This window comes from Watersipora subatra, chromosome 3 (assembly GCF_963576615.1).
Source record: "Watersipora subatra chromosome 3, tzWatSuba1.1, whole genome shotgun sequence".
NCBI classification, from domain to species: Eukaryota; Metazoa; Bryozoa; class Gymnolaemata; order Cheilostomatida; family Watersiporidae; genus Watersipora; species Watersipora subatra.
In genome coordinates, this window is record NC_088710.1 from 38,210,427 (window position 1) to 38,228,611 (window position 18,185).

The 18,185-nt window shown below is 37.7% G+C and overlaps 1 protein-coding gene across 3 annotated transcripts in view; it reads right to left on the minus strand.

Moving 5' to 3' along the window:
- The window catches only part of LOC137392037 (acetoacetyl-CoA synthetase-like), a 72,387-nt gene that overhangs the window by 46,441 nt on the left and 7,761 nt on the right, over nt 1-18,185 (minus strand). For all 3 annotated transcript variants that reach the window (XM_068078647.1, XM_068078645.1, XM_068078646.1), the window contains exons 2-4: nt 17,438-17,583; nt 10,495-10,598; nt 171-288 (exon numbers count right to left, since the gene is read on the minus strand). In XM_068078647.1, the coding sequence (XP_067934748.1) occupies nt 171-288; nt 10,495-10,598; nt 17,438-17,564 (349 nt within the window). In that variant the 5' untranslated portion in view covers nt 17,565-17,583. The remainder of the gene's footprint in view (nt 1-170; nt 289-10,494; nt 10,599-17,437; nt 17,584-18,185) is intronic.

Sequence of the window (18,185 nt, forward strand, 5' to 3'; positions counted from 1 at the left end):
TATAAGGCTATATATTAGGTTACATACTTTTATACAGCAAGCTTTATAAAATTACTTGGTGTTTCGATAGGCAAGATTCTTACTGGCATAGCTGAACACTCTCACAGCCATAAACGGTCTACTACCATTACTGTTATTGTACATACTCTGGCAGCAACAAGAACACTTACTGGCAAAGTAGAGAGCCACGTGATCATCATTCCAGTGCAGAGCATTCTCAGCATAGTTGAGCCTGCTGCCTTCAAACCACCGTGGAAGGCTAGTGATGGGTGCCTCTGGTGGCAGCACCTACCATGACACAAATCCTTGTAGGCAGCTTGTATTCTGTCCAACTACCTTGTGATAATGTCTACTGTCTCACAAGCTGTTTTACCTTACTTTGTGATCATGCCTACAGTCTCACAAGCTGTCCTACATGACCTTGTGATCGTGTCTATGGTCTCCCAAGCTTTCCTTCCGTACCTTGTGATCACGTCTACGTGGTCACAAGCTTTCTAACCTTACCTTGTGATCATGTCTACAGTCTCACATCACCTTGTGATCACGTCTATGGTCTCCCAAGCTCTACCTTACCTTGCGATCATGTCTATGGTATCACAAGCTCTCCTACCTTACCTTGGGATCATGTCTACAGTCGAAATTGTTGGACAAGAAGTAATTCAATGGACAATAACTGACTCATAGATGAGGTCAATGTTTACATGAGCCACAAGTCATCAATGTGGTTTCTTGACTTTACTTGAACCCAGGTTAATCTGTTATTGTCAAACTATTGTTTTTACATCCGATGTGTATATATATTCTGGTAGAATTGCAAATAAATCAGTTAGTCAGCATATACCTGAGAAGATATTTCCAACAGGTTATGGGCCCAGTCATAGTGGCTTATTAAATTTACTACTTTACTATTTATTACTGAACTGCATCAAGCATGGCGACTGGTGAAGAAAAGTTAAGTTTGGACAAGCTGACAAGGAACAATTCCAGCACATGGAAGTTTAAACTAAGACACCTGCTGATAGCTAAAGAGCTATGGGAATAAGTGGATGGGTCTGCTGAAGAACCGACAGAAGCAACAGCCAAAGCAACCTTTGTGAAAAAGACTAATCAGGCTATGTCGCTGATGGTGCTCTCGGTAAGCGATGATCTGCTATACTTAATCACTACCTGTGATGAGCCAAAACAAGTGTGGGACACCCTACAAAAACATTTTGCGCGGGATACTTTAGCAAACAAACTATTCCTCAAAAAACAATACTTTCGAGCGTTAATGAAAGAGCGCTCTGTTATGATGTGCACCTGTTTTATGTGCATCTGTTTTATATGTATCTGTATTATGTGCACCTGTTTGAGAGCACTTGTTTGAGTGCAGGACAATTGTATATTTGTCATATTGCATAATGTCCATATCTTCAGTTCAGCTTCAGCTGCCAATAAAGCAAGTCACAATTCGTAAGCCTAAAGCAAACCAGTGTTTCAAATGCTCAACATATAACAATTTGGCGATGAGGATTAAAGGAACTTTGTAATGGCTTCTGCTTCTGACAGTACTGTTAAACCGTTTTTTGTGTCTACTGAGCCCTTGGTTGTTGGTTCGAGGTGGAAGAAATGGAGGAGATCTCTGCAGTATCACATTGAGGCGCGTGGTGTAACAAATGCCGAGCGAAAGCGTGCCATTCTGTTGGACTGTGCTGGGGAGGAAGTACAGGATATATACGATACTCTCCAGGTAGGAACAGACGGTGATGCATATACTAAGGCTATGGCAGCTCTTGACTTATATTCCACACCGAAGACGAACATACCGTATGAACGGTCTGGATTTAACTCCGGTGAAACTGTTGCCTCATGTCACTAGGTTGAAACAATTACCTGTTACCTGTGAGTTTCAAGAAAGAGACACGATGATTAGGGACCAGGTAATTGAGAAATGCTCTTCGCTAACGCTTCGGAGAAAGTTGTTGAAGAGAGGATCAACACTAGACTTGGACACTGTATTAGCTTTAGCAAGCACGGAAGAGTCTGTAGTTAAACAGGCAGATGAAATCCAGGCACAAAAAAATAGTGCTATTTCCAGTAGTGGTGGTAACAATACTGTGAATAGAATTTTTAGTAAATCTGGTAAAAACCATAAAAAGCGTGTTCAATCTCGACAACAATTTTCTGGTTCGGCTAGTAGTGATGGTAACAGAATATGCTACAGATGCAAGTCTCCAAAGCATCTTGCATCATCGAAAGACTGTCCAGCGAGAGACCGAATTTGCAAGACGTGCAAAAAGAAAGGACATTACACCGGCTCTAAATTTTGTGGGCAAGAGAAAAAAAGATTGTAAATAGCATTTCTGAGGAATCGTCTACACAACAAGAAGAAAATTATTATACAGAAACTTTGTTTGCTGTTACTGACACTAATATCAACACAACTGGTGAGGTGTTTCCACTTAATTCTGTGTCTGGTAAGGTTTCAGTCAAATTAAATGTGGCTGTGCAAGCACTTGTAGACTCGGGTGCTTCTTGTAACCTGATGGACCAATGCACAGCAAAGTCAGTAAATGCTAAGACAGTTCAGACAAACAAGAAACTGTACGCTTATGGTAGTAGTTCTAAGCATCTTGATTTACTTGGTCAGGCTAACATTGATGTTTTTGTTCCTGCTAATGGCAATTTTACTCTTGCTGTATTTTACATTTTCAATGGTAATGCTGCCACACTAATAAGCAAACGCTCAGCTGAATGTTTGGGCTTGTTGAGAGTTGGTCCTTTGGCTGGTGGGGTGAACAGTTGCAGTTCAGGCGGCTCTACTGGCCTGGGTGTAGAGCCATAGATTAACAGGTACCCTCAATGTTTTGCGAGTGTTGGTTGTCTAAGGGATTTTAAGGTTTCATTGCACATAGACACAACGGTGAAACCTGTTGCACAACCTGTAAGGCGCATGCCATTTGGACATAGAGATTTAGCCCGAGTTAAGATAGATGAGCTTTTGGCTTCTGATATTATTGAGAGGGTAGAAGGTCCCATTCTCTGGGTTATTCTTATTGTCACAGTGCCAAAAGACAACAATGACATTCGTTTGTGTGTAGACATGAGGCAAGCCAACAAGGCAATTGTGAGGGAAAGGCATCCTATTCCAACCATACAAGAGTTACTGTTTAATATTAATGGGGCTAAAGTGTTCAGTAAGGCTGATTTGAAATTGGCCTTTCATCAGTTTGAACTAGATGACCAGTCTAAAAGTATCACCACATTTGTCACTCCTTTTGGTTTGTTCCGGTATAAAAGACTAATGTTTAGAATTACCTCAGCCCCGGAAATAGATCAGTATCAAATACAAAAAGCTATATCTGGCTTGGCAGGCTGCCAGAACTACGCTGATGATAATATAATTTATGACTAGGGTAAAGAAGAACATGATGAGCGGTTACACAAATTCTTGCAGAGAGTAAAGCAACTTGAGTTGACTTTAAATGCTAGCAAATGTCAGTTTGGCTTAGACGAAGCTTCCTATGTAGGTTATAATATTTCAAGCCAAGGTGTGAAAATTTGCCCAAAGAAATTGAAATCTATTGCAGATGCTAGAGTGCCTAAAGATGTATCTGAGCTAAGAAGCTTTCTAGGGCTAGCCAATTTTGTGGAGAAATTTGTGCTACAGCTATCTACACATGCCGAACCTTTGCTGCGGTTGACCATGAAAAATACAGCTGTTATTTGGGGAAAAGAGCAAAATGCTGCCTTTTGCAAGATTAAAGCACTTATGGCTGACAGCAAAACACTTGCTTTCTTTGATGCTAATGCTAAGACCAGCATAACTGCTGATGTGAGTCCTTATGGCCTGGAGGCAGTTCTCAGTCAAAATGTAGATGGAATGGAAAGGGTAATTGCTTATGGTCCCAGAAGTCTCACAAAAACAGAGAGACGCTATTTACAAACAGAGCGCAAAGCCCTGGCGCTGGTTTGGGCTTGTGAACATTTTGCATTGTATTTACTTGGCATCAAATTTTGTCTCATAACGGATCATAAGCCTTTGCAATTTATTTTTAACAGATCTACATCTCAGCCTACTCCGCGCATAGAGAGATGGGTTCTTAGGTTACAAGCGTTCAATTATGAAGTGGTGTATAAACCAGGTAGTCAGAACATAGCTGACCCCCTTTCTAGACTGTCTGTAGGTATAGACAATGAGCATTCCGTTGCTAAAGTTGCTGACTTGTACATAATGATGATGGCTAACGAATCAGTTCCAGTGGCATTGACTTTTTATCAAATTAAAGCAAAGCTAATGAGTGTCCTCAAACGAAATTAGTAAGGCAGGCTTTGCTAGATGGTCGCTGGGACAAATGTTTACCTATATACAAAGCAGTGTCACCAGAGCTAAGCCAGTGTGATGGAGTCATTTTGCATGGTAATAGGCTTGTGATTCCAACAACAATGAGAACTTCGGTAGTTAGCTTAGCTCATGAAGGTCACCTAGGCTTGACTAAGACAAAAGCAGCGCTTGCGGTCCAAAGTTTGGTGGCCATCTATGGATAAGGATGTGGAAAAGATTTGTAATCAATGTTTTGAATGCTTGTTGGTGTCCATGCCGAATAAACCTGTGCCAATTTCTTGTACTAAATTGTCTGACCAACCGTGACAACACACTGCATGTGATCTTCTAGGGCCATTACCCAATGGTGAAAGTATATTTGTTATTGTCGACTATTACAGCAGGTATTTTGAGATCTGCTTCTTGATGTCTACCACTGCAGCCAAGATTATAGAGGCATGTGAGGACATATTTAGCAGGTGGGGTCTTCCTTTATCTGTGAGAACCGACAATGGCCCACAGTTTGGTAGCGAGTTTCAAACATATTTGAAACAGAATGGAGTGTTCTGGGTTTCAACTACTCCAAACTGGCTTGCTGCTAATGGGAGGTAGAAAGGCAAAACCGTTCTCTTTTGAAGTCTCTTAAAATTGCTCAAAATTCTGGCCATAATTTCAAGAGCTTCGAAAATTTCTCATGGCTTACAGATCAACGCCTCACTCTGTTACCGGTGTGTCACTAGCAGAACTAATGACTGGTAGGCAAATGCGTACTAAAGTTCCATGCTTAGAGCGTTGTGAACCTAATCTAGATGGAGAAGTCCGGGATAGGCAGGTTTTGGCTAAAATGAAATCTAGAGAGTACATAGATGCTAAACGCCGTGCTCAGAATAATGACATTGCTGTCGGTGATACTGTCTTGGTAAAAGCCGAGATAACAAACAAGCTCAGTCCAACTTTCAGCCCAGAAAGGTATCAAATTGTGTCTAGACAGGAGTCAGAGGTTGTTGTGAACAGTGAGAAAAATGGAAGACAGTTTCGTAGAAATGTAACTGAGGTTACAAAATTCCCTAAATCACAAACAGAATCTGACATAACCCAACATCAAGAGTGTGAGAATGACGAGAGAAATGTAACTGATGCTAATTTGAAGGCAGAGAGATCCATAAGGGAGAAAAAGCCTCCTTTGAGGTTTGGCTGTCCTGTTGCCCACTAAATGGTCCTTAGCCAGTAGCTCAGTAATTTGAACTCTTTGAAATAAGTATTGTCTTGCTTAGTGGTGGAGCAGGGGATTCTTTGTTCATGTGCTAGAGTTTATGCTAGAGAATGCTTTGTGCATTCAAAGAGTTTACCGAGTTTGGAAAGCCTCAGAAGGTAAGCCTTGGAGACGGCCATCAGCTGGATGCAGTCGGCATTGGTAAGGTGGAGGTCTACACCACGGTAAGTCGTACTAAGTCTAAACCAAATACTATGCATGATGTACTTTTCATCCCTGCAATGAAGGTGAGCCTGTTCTCTGTGCATTCAGCAGCATCTCATGGTGTTATCGTGCAATTCGGCCACTCTCGCTGGCTGAAGAACAAGAGTGGCAAGGTCAGAGCCACTGGAACTTTGATTGACAAACTCTATTATCTAGACACATGTTTCAATAAAGAACATGCTTCTGTAGTTTCAGAGTTATGGCATCAACGCTTAGGGCATGCAAGTGCATCTGTCATGGCAAATGCTAGGGACTTAGTGACAGGAGCTGATTTGTCTACTGTCAAAATAGATGTGTGTGAACCCTGTATTTTAGGAAAAATGTCTAGGAAACCTTTTCCTAAAGATGGTATTGTTAAGTCTAGTAGGTGACTAGAAATAGTACATACTGATGTGTGTGGCCCGATGAAAACAAAATCCATCGGTGGTAACCAGTATTTTGTTTCTTTTATTGACGATTATACTAGACATGCTTTCCTCTATTTCATGCGTGAAAAATCTGAGGTACTTTCTAAGTTCAAGGAATTTCAGGCTTTTGCTAGCAATCAGGCTGGCCAGAGTATTAAGATTTTACGTAGTGATAATGGTGGTGAATATATTGGAAAAGATTTTGAAAACTCTCTCGTCTTGTGGCATTCTACATCAGCTTACTGTGCGGTACTCGGCTGAGCAAAATGGGGTAGCGGAGCGCTATAACCGAACCGTGTGCGAATCTGCTAGGGCTATGGTAGCGCAAGCGAGGCTGCCAAAGCGTTTCTGGGCAGAGGCCATCGCTAATGCTGCTTATATTAAAAATAGATTACCTACTAAGACTACTAGTAAAACTCCTTATGAGCTGTGGTGCAAGCGCAGGCCTGACATTAGTCACCTTAGGGTGTTTGGATGTGCAGCGTTTGCCCATATTCCAAATCAGCTGAGAAGCAAACTTGATGTCAAAGCCGAGTGCATGGTCTGTATTGGATATAGTGTCAGAAGCAAGGGGTATAGGCTGTAAAACTCCACAATTGACACAGTAGTGGTGCGTCGCGACATTGTGTTTGATGAGTCAAAGTTAGGGTTGCCCAGTCAAACTGATCTATCTGATCAACCACAGTCATGTGATGTAGATGCAAGCCCAGACCCAATTGAAAATGGCATTGAAAATCCAATGAGCAACCCGCGTCGTTCTACTCGTGTTCACAAGCCACCTGTGAGATTTAGTATTGATGAGTACACAAGTGCTTGTGCTGATTATACAGTTCTGAAAGCATGTGACATAATTGAACCCCGCAGTTATTCTGAAGCTATCTCAGGTTCTCAGTCTAAGGAATGGCAGGCAGCTGCTGATGCTGAGTATAAGTCATTAATTCAAAATGAAACTTGGGATTTGGTGGAGCTACCAAAAGGGTGTAAAGTGATAGACTGTAAATGGGTTTTTAAAATAAAATATGATAGTGAAGGCAGGGTAGACAGGTTTAAGGGTAGAGTAATGGCTAAGGGTTTTGAGCAAAAGTATGGCATCGACTATGAGGAAACTTTTGCCCCGGTGGTCAATTTCCCTTTTCTACGAGCACTGATTTCACATGCTGCCTCCCACAACATGCTCATACACCAAATGGATGTTGTTGCCACTTTCCTTAATGGCAGACTTGAGGAAGAAATATACATGAAGCAACTGGAAGGGTTTAGTCAAAAGGGCTCTGAAAAATTGGTATGTAAGTTACGGAAAAGCATATACGGGTTGAAACAAGCACCTAGGTGCTGGAATGCAGTTTTAGATGAGTTTTTAAAACAGCAGGGTTTTTGTCAGTCAGGTGGAGATCAGTGTGTATACATCAGAACGCATGATGTTGAGAAAACTATAATTGCCGTATATGTCGATGACTTGGTTATTGCAAGCAGTTCTGAATCTGAAATGTGTGCAGTAAAAGAGTCCCTGGCTGCTAGATTTAAAATGAAAGACATGGGAAGTCTGCAGTATGTACTAGGTATCAATGATGTGCAAAATAAAAATGCTGTATGCCTGAATCAAGTAACATACATTGAGCAAATCTTGAAGAGATTTGGGATGGAAGCTTGTAAACCGGTAGCTACACCAGCAGCAGTAGATGTTAGGCTAATTAAGGACGATGGGAGAAAGCCAGTGGATCAAACTCTATATCAATCCATGATAGGCAGTTTGTTGTACTTAGCTGCCGCATCCCGGCCTGACATATCATATTCAGTGGGAGCACTTTCAAAGTACAATAGCTGCCCAACAGAGACACCTCACAGCTACTAAACGTGTATTTCGCTATTTGAAGGGTACAAGCAACTTCACACTTAGGTATTCCAGACTGAGGCCTGAGGTAGTAGGATATTGTGATGCTAGTTGGGGGGACAATGAAGATAGACATTCAACCAGTGGAGTTGTGTTTACCTGAGCAGATAGCCCCATAGTTTGGCTAAGCAAGCGTCAGTCGACTGTTGCGCTATCGACTGCGGAATCAGAATACATTGCGTTGTTTTCAGCGACAAAAGAAGCTGAGTGGCTTAGACAACTGTTTTCTGATTTTGGTGTGAAGCAATCAAATCTCACTACAATCAATATTGATAATGTTGCGGCAGCAGCAATCGCGAAAAACAGTAAAAGCAGTAAAATCATCAAGCACATGGAAATTAAGTACCATTGTGTTCGAGAGATGGTAGCAAAGAAAGCTGTTGCAACAGCCTATTGCCCAACAGAGGTTATGTTGGCTGACCTACTAACAAAGCCATTGCCACGGCAACGATTTGAGGCTCTGCGCTCTAAGCTTGGTATCGTGTGCGGTACATCAGCTGTGTAGGATGCCACGAGTTTGGAATTAATAAAAGAGTAATTCTTTTTGTATGCATAAACACTTGATACTTCGACAACAGATTTTATGTAATAAAAGGTGTGAGGAGGAAAATCATGCTAGAAGTAGGGAAAGCATGTACTTAGGTCAAATTTCTGTTTATGTATCATTATATACTTGTATTACTCATGGAAATCTTTTTCTTTTCTGTGATGGTTATGTACTGAATATTGTATTGAAATTTGTGCTTGTTTTATTTTTATGACCATATGAAGAGTGGGAGTGTTGGACAGGAAGTAATTTAATGGACATTAACTAACTCATAGATGAGGTCAATGTTTACATGAGCCACAAGTCATCAATGTGGTTTCTTGACCTTACTTGAACCCAGGTTAATCTGTTATTGTCAAACTATTGTTTTTACATCCGATGTGTATATAACTATATGAGGAGTTCATTTCCAAAACCAGTTATTTCCATTTTTTGCACTTTTTGACATTTTAATCTTAAATTATACTCTAATAATATGAGTACATTGATCAATAGATTTTTTGTTCCTAAACACGTTATTTCTCATACATTTCACCCGCTAAAATCTTTGTTTTGTTCCAAAACCAGTTATTTCCTATTGGGTTTCATTCCAAAAGCAGTTATTTTTGTGCTTGCTTTTCAATTGGTTGTTGTAAAACTAGGTCAGCTTTTTGATTCGTTGACTTAGTTTTGTAAGCTATCTCTCCACTTCCTGTGGTTTCATGATGGATGCATCTTCAACAAACAATTCTACTTTAGTAACATTTAATGAATTTTTTGAAAGAACCTGTGCAAATAACACGAGCAAAAGTAAAAAGAACAAAGCGAATGTAGAAGGTAATCAATTTAAAACTTTTTACTGCTAAATTGGTTTGAAACCAAAATTTAACTAAATTGCAGAAGGCAAAGAAAAATGAAATAATCACATCAAACACAATGCATGTTTGTTTGTGTTTAGTACAAAAGTTAACTGGTGCTAGTAGTAGTAATCTACTACTATTTTTGCTATTAACTCTTTCGCAAGCCAATGTATCGACTTGCACAGTAATAAAAGTACAGACGGTAAATCGATGGATCGCCTTATCAATAGGGTGTCACTTTTCTTTTCATTATAAGACCCAAACATTAGCTAGACTAATCAAATGATGTCTGAAACAACCTTACTGCCAATCACGTGCAACCAATAAAAAAATTTTGGCTTAACAATTTCAATTTTAATTATTTTTCAAAACGGCAAACCAGATCGTTACTTTCATAGATATAAGAAACACACCCCGTTTGTTCAACACAAAAAATAGTTGCGAGGGTGAGATTTACTAAACTATTTTATACATATCTTGTAGAGAATTTCTTTCTAAATAAGATGCATTTTACAGTAAAACGATATACGGTATGTTTTTATTTTCGAGATATTATTGTATATAACATGTTGGTTCGCTGCTTGTAACTAGTCCGCATTAATTATTAGTTCACCTAAAGCTGTGGTTAAAGTCAGACTATTATCTAAGACTTATTGTTTAAATCACTGGTTGCTGATTCTTTCATGTCAAAAGCAGTTATTTCTGAAAATAACTGCTTTTGGAAAAAATGCAGAAATCTGTTGGCTGTTTACCATGCTTCTTGACAAAATTGTTGAACAAAAAGAAAGTATAAGCTTGCTTTGTCATCTGTCTTGAGTATTAACTAAAAACTATGCCAATTACATTGAACAATATTGAGTATACAAAATTTTCTTGTTTATGAAAAATGCTAAAATCGGAAATAACTGGTTTTGGAAATGAACTCCTCATATATATTCTGGTAGAATTGCAAATAAATCAGTTAGTCAGCATATGCCTGAGAAGATATTTCCAACAACAATGTAAGGTAGGCTCAAGTTCTCTTACTCACCCTGTCATATGTTCTGCTTGCCTTTACACCGCAGAACTTCCAGACAGCTCCCCAGAAATCAGCCATGTTGTCTAGAGACCACTTATAGAGATCATTGTAACATGCTGCAACACCCAGAGCTGTTGTGAAATATTTGAATTTTGAATGCTCAATGTTTGCCATAAGTTTTAAATCACTGCTATAGACATTCGTCTACCAGTAAGCTTTACTCCTGGAAAACTGGGCTTCACTCTCAGAAAGATCAAAGAGAACCCAGCTGGATACAAGAGAATTTAGAGTGCTTTTGGATTCGTTATTCCTTATGAGGTAAGAGTGTATGGATGTGTATGCGCGGCGTACGGCAACTATTTTCATTGTAGCATACACATTCATTGTGTAATCGTACATCTCTCATAATCGCTGAAGAAATTTGGTATCTTTCTCCATGATTGAAGTGCATGATGGCATGTAAATGCACACTCCTCGGTGCATCATAAAAAACTGGTGTGAGGTCAAGGTGAATAGGCTATGTTTCAGACTAAGATAACTAACTGTGTAATAAATCAGTTGGTGAAAGCACAAAAAAACTACTGGATTTGTTAGCAGACCAGCCTCTAGTTGATAGAGTAATTAAAAAAATCATTATATATAATTGAAATAGTTGATAGGGTAATTACAACGCTCATTACGTTTACATGTAGTTGAAATCGGCATAACAACGGGTAACTTTACATTCATAGGTAGACCTACACTATTGCTTCCCGCGTACCACCATTTACCAAAAGGTATTTTAACTAGTACACCAGAAGGTCATGCTAAAAGAAACTGAAAGCGCTCTAAATATTTCACATCAAAGCATGGCATATATTTCATAACTTATTATAATTTAGCATGGCAACAATCTGCTGAGAATTGTTTAGATTACGTTATATGATTGCACTTAGCGGATACAAATACAGCCGATACAAATACTCTCAGTAGCATATACACAATATCCAATAGAGCTTAAACACTCATCAGTACACAAGTTACTTTTGTAGTATAAAATTAAACATGCCAGGGCTGAAATTAGGTACATGTAGGTTTATTTAAGAATTAAATAAAGATTCGATTCAAGATGTGATTGCGTCAAATTTTAGTTGATTTTAAAAGAAAATATTTTTTGTCTATCAGTTGATATGTTGTTTGTTGTGTTAGGTGATCTCATTGTCAAGATATTTGAAGATAAAAATCGAAAAAAATCGATCGCGGTAAAAACGCTCAGGCCAAACAAACATGCTCAGACTTGCCCAAAATGATGTAACGAGTGATACAATCTGCCTCTATCTCTCGTATTCACATCGGCTATTGCAATAAAAGTCCAGTCCTACATGGCTCTATTGGTATATATTTTATTTTGTATTTGCTCATGTTGGCTAGAATAAAGTTTTAAATCCAACTACAGATACATTATTGTGAATGTCTCAAACGCCTCAAATAAGAGAAATTAAAAAATTGTCATCAGCTTCCTCTAAGTGCTGTGTAAACAGCTGAGTATCGACTACGATTCTGCCGATCTACGGTAATTAGGTCGTCAAGTTAGCTTATTTCATCACGGCCTCTGTATCAGCTAAGTTCTGTTGCTACACGCACACCAGAAACTAGCTATTAAATAAAATAAGCACACCGCTATCTTTGAAAAGAATATGTTCGAATACATGACGAAACCAACTGCAACCCAAAAAATCATGTATAGTCAATGTTATCTAGCCAATATCATTATCAATTTGTACAAACAATTTACTGGTCCCATTCGATTAGTCGATTCAAGTACAAAACAAATGGTTTTGTGAGTTGACTGAAATAGTGAACGCAAATCAACATCAATTTCATTGAAATCAATAAACCCACAGGTTCTGGCAACGGATTACTAAAGCTATTCTTGCACCTGGTTGGTGGTTTGTAGACTCACCTGTTTTCACTTAGTAGGGTGGCGCATAATATTTTTGAACTTATTATTTGGTCCATTGGAATTGAGTCGAGCTATGCAGAAGTACCTGCCAATACAGCTCTGATTAGAGGTGGAACGAGACAGGTTTTTTAAGTTCGAGACGAGACTCAGACACTGTCTTGTAAAAATTCGAGACTCAAGACACGAGACAGTAAAATAATGAGCATTTGGTGATGATTTCACTACACAAGTACTAGCGTACTTGGTATATATAAAATTGATGAAAGTCTTTTTAAATTGGATTTTCACCTGGTGTAAACGATTTAAATACAACATTTTAATAGTGATATGCATGTAGTTTTTGTAAACAAAAGTGACACAAACAGCTCTAAAATACCGAAGTTATATATTGTAAGAATTTTGAGCTTGATTGATCATAATTATTATAAACATATTGCTTTGTACATGTATATTTTTAGCATCTATTGAATAGGTCTTACTTTTTAATGTAATGTGTGATGAAACCGATAGCCGTCGCTCTACAGAGAAATACCGCAACTAAAAGAACACACGATAACATTTTCACTCTTATCGTTTCATTAATGTTAAGTTTTGTTTGTGTATTAACTGTAGTATGTGAATTATATTTAAATTGTACTCATGAAATTATATGAATTACTGTATATATGTACATGTATATTCTTATATTGAACTAACAATAATGTCATTGTTAACCGAACAGGGACTATGGTCGACACGGCCTTTCGTTCGTTTCTCCGTGTCCGGGCAAGTTTTACCCGCGATTGATAGTATATAAAAGAGGCTCGAATTTTATGAAGGGCAGTTGGTGTTTAGACACGATACGATAAAATACAGACATTTTAATCTTTTTTCAACCTCCAACTGTGGCTTCAGTCAGACAGACACGGCTCTTATTATAGTAAAAATTAGATGAATGCCCGGTGTTGCCTTGGTAATAAAAAGTCCTTGCACACAAAAAATTTTTTATTTAACATATACAACATTTACCACCATAACTTTTAGACTTCATATTATGAAAAAAGTATTTTGGGCACTTCAAATAAACTGAGAGAAAAAATAAAACAACTGTAAAGGTGCTTAACCTTTTGAACTCTGGCCGTCTTGTCAATGTGCATCAGTAACCCTGGGAAATTTGTCCAACGATCTGAAGTTCTCTAACTTTTATTAAATATATCTAAATATGCTCATAATACAATGATATTTGGCGAAACACTAGTAAAAAATTTTTTGCAAAAAAGCAAATATTCAAACAATAGTAATAATACAATAATTCAAACATATTCAACAAAGTAGAAAATAAAGCATTTCACAGTTATTCGGGCTAAAACCATAAAAATTTGCACAATTTTAAAAACTCATAAAAGTCTTTACAGTAGCATCATACCCATTGAGCACATGTTCATTATCGTTTGACGATTAAAAAAACTAGAGAATTATAGTTGGCATCATATAATTCTTTATTTGCAACACAATCATCCATGACCAGCCAACAAATGGGTCGTATCAATTTTTTCGCAACATCGTTCCAATAAAAATTGTCATTATAACAAAGGAAGTGGATGAAGATATTTGAAAACAATTGCAAATGGAAGAGAAATTTCTGTTCTAATGCCCCGTGAGTGTGCCAGTGTGCCAACCAATCATCTAATGCCCTGTGCCAGAATTAATTTGATTGGTTAATGATATTACTTAGAAACAGCATTTGTAAACAGAGCCATGTGAATGCCGGTATTCCGGCCAGTAATGTTTCTGACACCTCCTTTGCAAAGATGGAATACCGAGTGTTAGAGTTCAAAGAGTTAAATGTGAAATAATTACCAATCAATGGCTAGATAGCTTGTTTTGCTATGACTATAGTGAAAAAAATTTGATATTGATAAAATTCCTACAGAAAACAAACAAAAACATGAACATGTTGAATTAGCAATAGCAATTACTACACAGAAGTGTATGTATAAAAAAAGTTACTGTTGCAGCAGAAGCTCGTTGTATTGAGAGTCTTGATGAATGATACCCCTCAATACTGGTGAAAATGTAATATGAGATACTAGACTGTCTTTGTCTGATACTTTGTCTGATCGAACGGAGAAAGAATGAAGAGGCAATATTCTCGAGATAATACTATTGTCCACGTTAAAATTTTTCAGCCTTCACAGATGTTTTAGAGATCGAATCTTAGGAAAAGCCGGAAATATGAATGTAACGAGACATTTAAAATTGAAACAGCACATTCAAAAATTACAAATTAAAAACATAGGCAAAGAGTGATAGTAGAAAGCTTATAAAAAGATTTCTAAATAATAACAAGCGTAAAACATAGTAAAACAAGTAGTTCAGTTTGTCCCACTATAGCTATTAAAATATTGGAATGAAGAGCCTGCATCGCAAAAGATTTGCTCTCGGAAACTCTAGCCTGTCTTGACAAACTGTTGTTGTTGTGGAGTTGTCCCCCATCAAGCAGAGCAAGCAAACCAACAGCTTGTCACAGTACGCACTGCACCTGATGCATCAGCTGCGCTGAAAGGGAGTTGTTCTCGTCTGTCTATGCAGCTTGATTGCGATGTTATATCGCAATCATTGGTAATCGTAGCGGATTTAGCCCAAAAATTCAAGTGGAAAAATTAAGATAAAAACGTTTAACCAGCGACCAGTCTCTGCGGTAAACTTTAGTAGAACTTGAGAACCTAAGCAATAACAGCAACTAAACATGTTGTTATTTGTGCACTCAGTCAGTTTTATTCATACTTTTGTCTCAGTCAGTTTTATTTGTTTTTATTAATTTTGTTTTTAATTTATTTTATTCTTAAAGGTTGACTTGCAACAAAATTCACATTACAGTTATTTGGTATCAAAAGATTCACTATGTCTTACTCTGCTGTGTTGTAAGTGCCAAATATGTGGAAATGGGATTACAAGTTCTTAAAAGCTCAAAGAAAAACAGTTAATCGCAGCCATCACGAAACCGCTGTAGATAGGAATCAGTTTATTTCTCTGACGTAGTCATTAAATTTGGTAATTATTTTGTTACGTGATGTTCTCAGGTAAATTTAAAGGCCAATAAAAGGCTCAATATAAAACTTCTCGTAGCACTAGTTTACGACAAACAATTCGGGTTTTACCGAAGACCCCTCATCAAATACAGATGCTCGTTACTTTACAGTTATGTTTCGGCTTGGTCTAATCGTAATCTGATCATGTGACCTATACTTTGCGAAAAATTTCTGCAGCGTTTTCCGATTATCACAGTTGACCAACAGGCTCGTCATGTTTATCAGACAATGATATGTACTCCTTCGAGCTAAGGTTGAAAAATTGAACGAATTTTCACAGTAGGCTATAAGATATCAGTGCTGAAAGTGACAGCATTACAATGATGATGAATTAGACGGGTAAGAACAATAGACATGGTTTTATTGAATGCGCGAAGTATATTTGTGAAAAGGTTTTGACGAATGACATTGCATGAAAGTGTAAACAGAAGCCATCTTGTACAGCTACGTCCCATTTGGGTCGTTTTGGAAAAAGACTAAACTACGGCGGTCTCGTGATGGGGGCGATTAACTGTTCGTTTTTGAGCTTTCAAGAGCTTGTAATCACATTTCCACATTTTTTGCACCTACAACACAACAGAGTAAGACATAGTGAATCTTTTGATACTAAATAACTTTAATGTGAATTTTGTAGCAAGTCAACCTTTAAGTTCTACTAAAGTTGACTGCAGAGACTGATCTCTGATTAAGCGTTTTTATCTTATTTTTTTCTACATAAAGTTTTAGCTATATCCGATACGATTACCAAAGGAGTGACCAAAATAACATCGCAGCCAAGCCGCATAAACGGAAGAGAACAACTCCCTTTCAGTGCAGCGGATGCATCCAGTGCAGTACATATTATGACAAGCTGTTGTTTTGCTCGCTCCGCTCACCGAAGGACAACTCCGAAAAAACAACAGTTTTTCAACAAGACAGGCTAGGAATCTCTCATTTGCTTGGAAATTGCCTTACCAATTTAGCTATGCAAGATTGATGGAATCTTCGGGCGATATATGTCACAATGTGGGTGAAAATACGCTACCGCTCTCTATCACGACGCAACATAATTTAATGCTTGCATTCCAGTAAGAGCAAGTAGTCAGCTCTTATTAGCAAGCTCACTCAAATTAGCCATTGGTAATGTGCCAGGTTAATGGCAGGCAACTCTCATTACCTCTCATTGTTTATAAGCTAATTTTTAATACTTGTGCAATGCCTAGCATTGCGCTAATTTATAATAAAGAGTACATGTTTAGCGCGTGCAATTGCAGATAGAGGATAGAGTTGAAAATGCTAAGACTGACTTAGCCTAGTTGTTACATGCTTGTTAGTTGACTGGTGATATGAATGTTGCAAGTTCAAATCCTCAGTAAAATTGATTTTTCGGACTAAAACTTGGTCACTATAACTAGACAGACGAACGACAGACAAACACTGAAATATATATACATACACATATATATATACACATATATATACATATATACACATATATATATATACACACATATATATATATACATATATATATATATATATATACAGATTAGCAAACAATGATTATGTTTTTAGTCACCATAATAAAAAATATTAAACTTAATGTAAAATTGACTTATTGGGTTATCCAAGTCTACACACCGGAAAACACGGATTGCAAAATTAAAGTTCCAAAATGCCAACACCTTTCTAACACAAAAGTAGGCCTTCGTCGTGTTGCCACATGTTACAGTTGGTAAAGAATGATCCTATAAAATTATTGAATAATACTTCTCTCATTGATAAGTTAATTGTAAATTGTATAGAAATTTTTGGTGCATTGCCCATCAGTAATTGAGAATAGTCGAACACTATCACTCAATTGCTAAAAAGTAAGAGTACTCCATCTTATTTGCTTTACCAAAACGATAAACATTGTTAAAAGATCAAAGAGACGAAGAGTTTTAGATAACTCAACACCCACCAATCTTGGTGCTAGATTCGTTGCACAGGCTGGCGGGACTCTCCAAGAATTTTACAAATTCTCCAATGAGTGTGTCTTTAAACTTCTTGGGATGCCACATCAACTTGTCATTGCCAGCATCGCCCATTCTTTACTAAATCCAAATTCTACACAGAAAAATATTTCAGCTACTGGTAGATGAAGATAATCAAGTTATCAAACACAATCCTACATCATTTTAGGACAAAATTCTCTGGCCTATTTGACTAAATAATTGACAAAATTTGACTGTCAAGAAACCTAAAAGACCAAACATAAGTTCGTACTGTTCGAACCTAAAAAATCATGATGGAACAGGCTTATAAACGCATAGAAAAGTTATGAATTAATGCAAATGCAAGATGCAATAATCCAATGAAGGTTGAAACAAGGCTTGCTATGTTATGTTCACATTTTCTCAGGAGTGCACACCGGCGCATATCCACATGTGCACGGACAGTTGAATACAAGAAATAGTAGTATTCTATCTTAAGCATGTCAACCAAAGACATAGACAAGCAGCCATAGAGAAAGTTTTACCCTGGTTTATTTGTAAAATCTTGCACAGAAAATATACACACCTTGTCAAAAAGAAATACAATATTTATGAACATTTCATAATAAAGTTATACGTAGCTCATGCTAACTATTTGATTGGAACGGGTAAAAAGTTGTATGCAGAACGCGATTTGTTTATATGTTCTTTAATAGACATAGCATGGTTTATCTA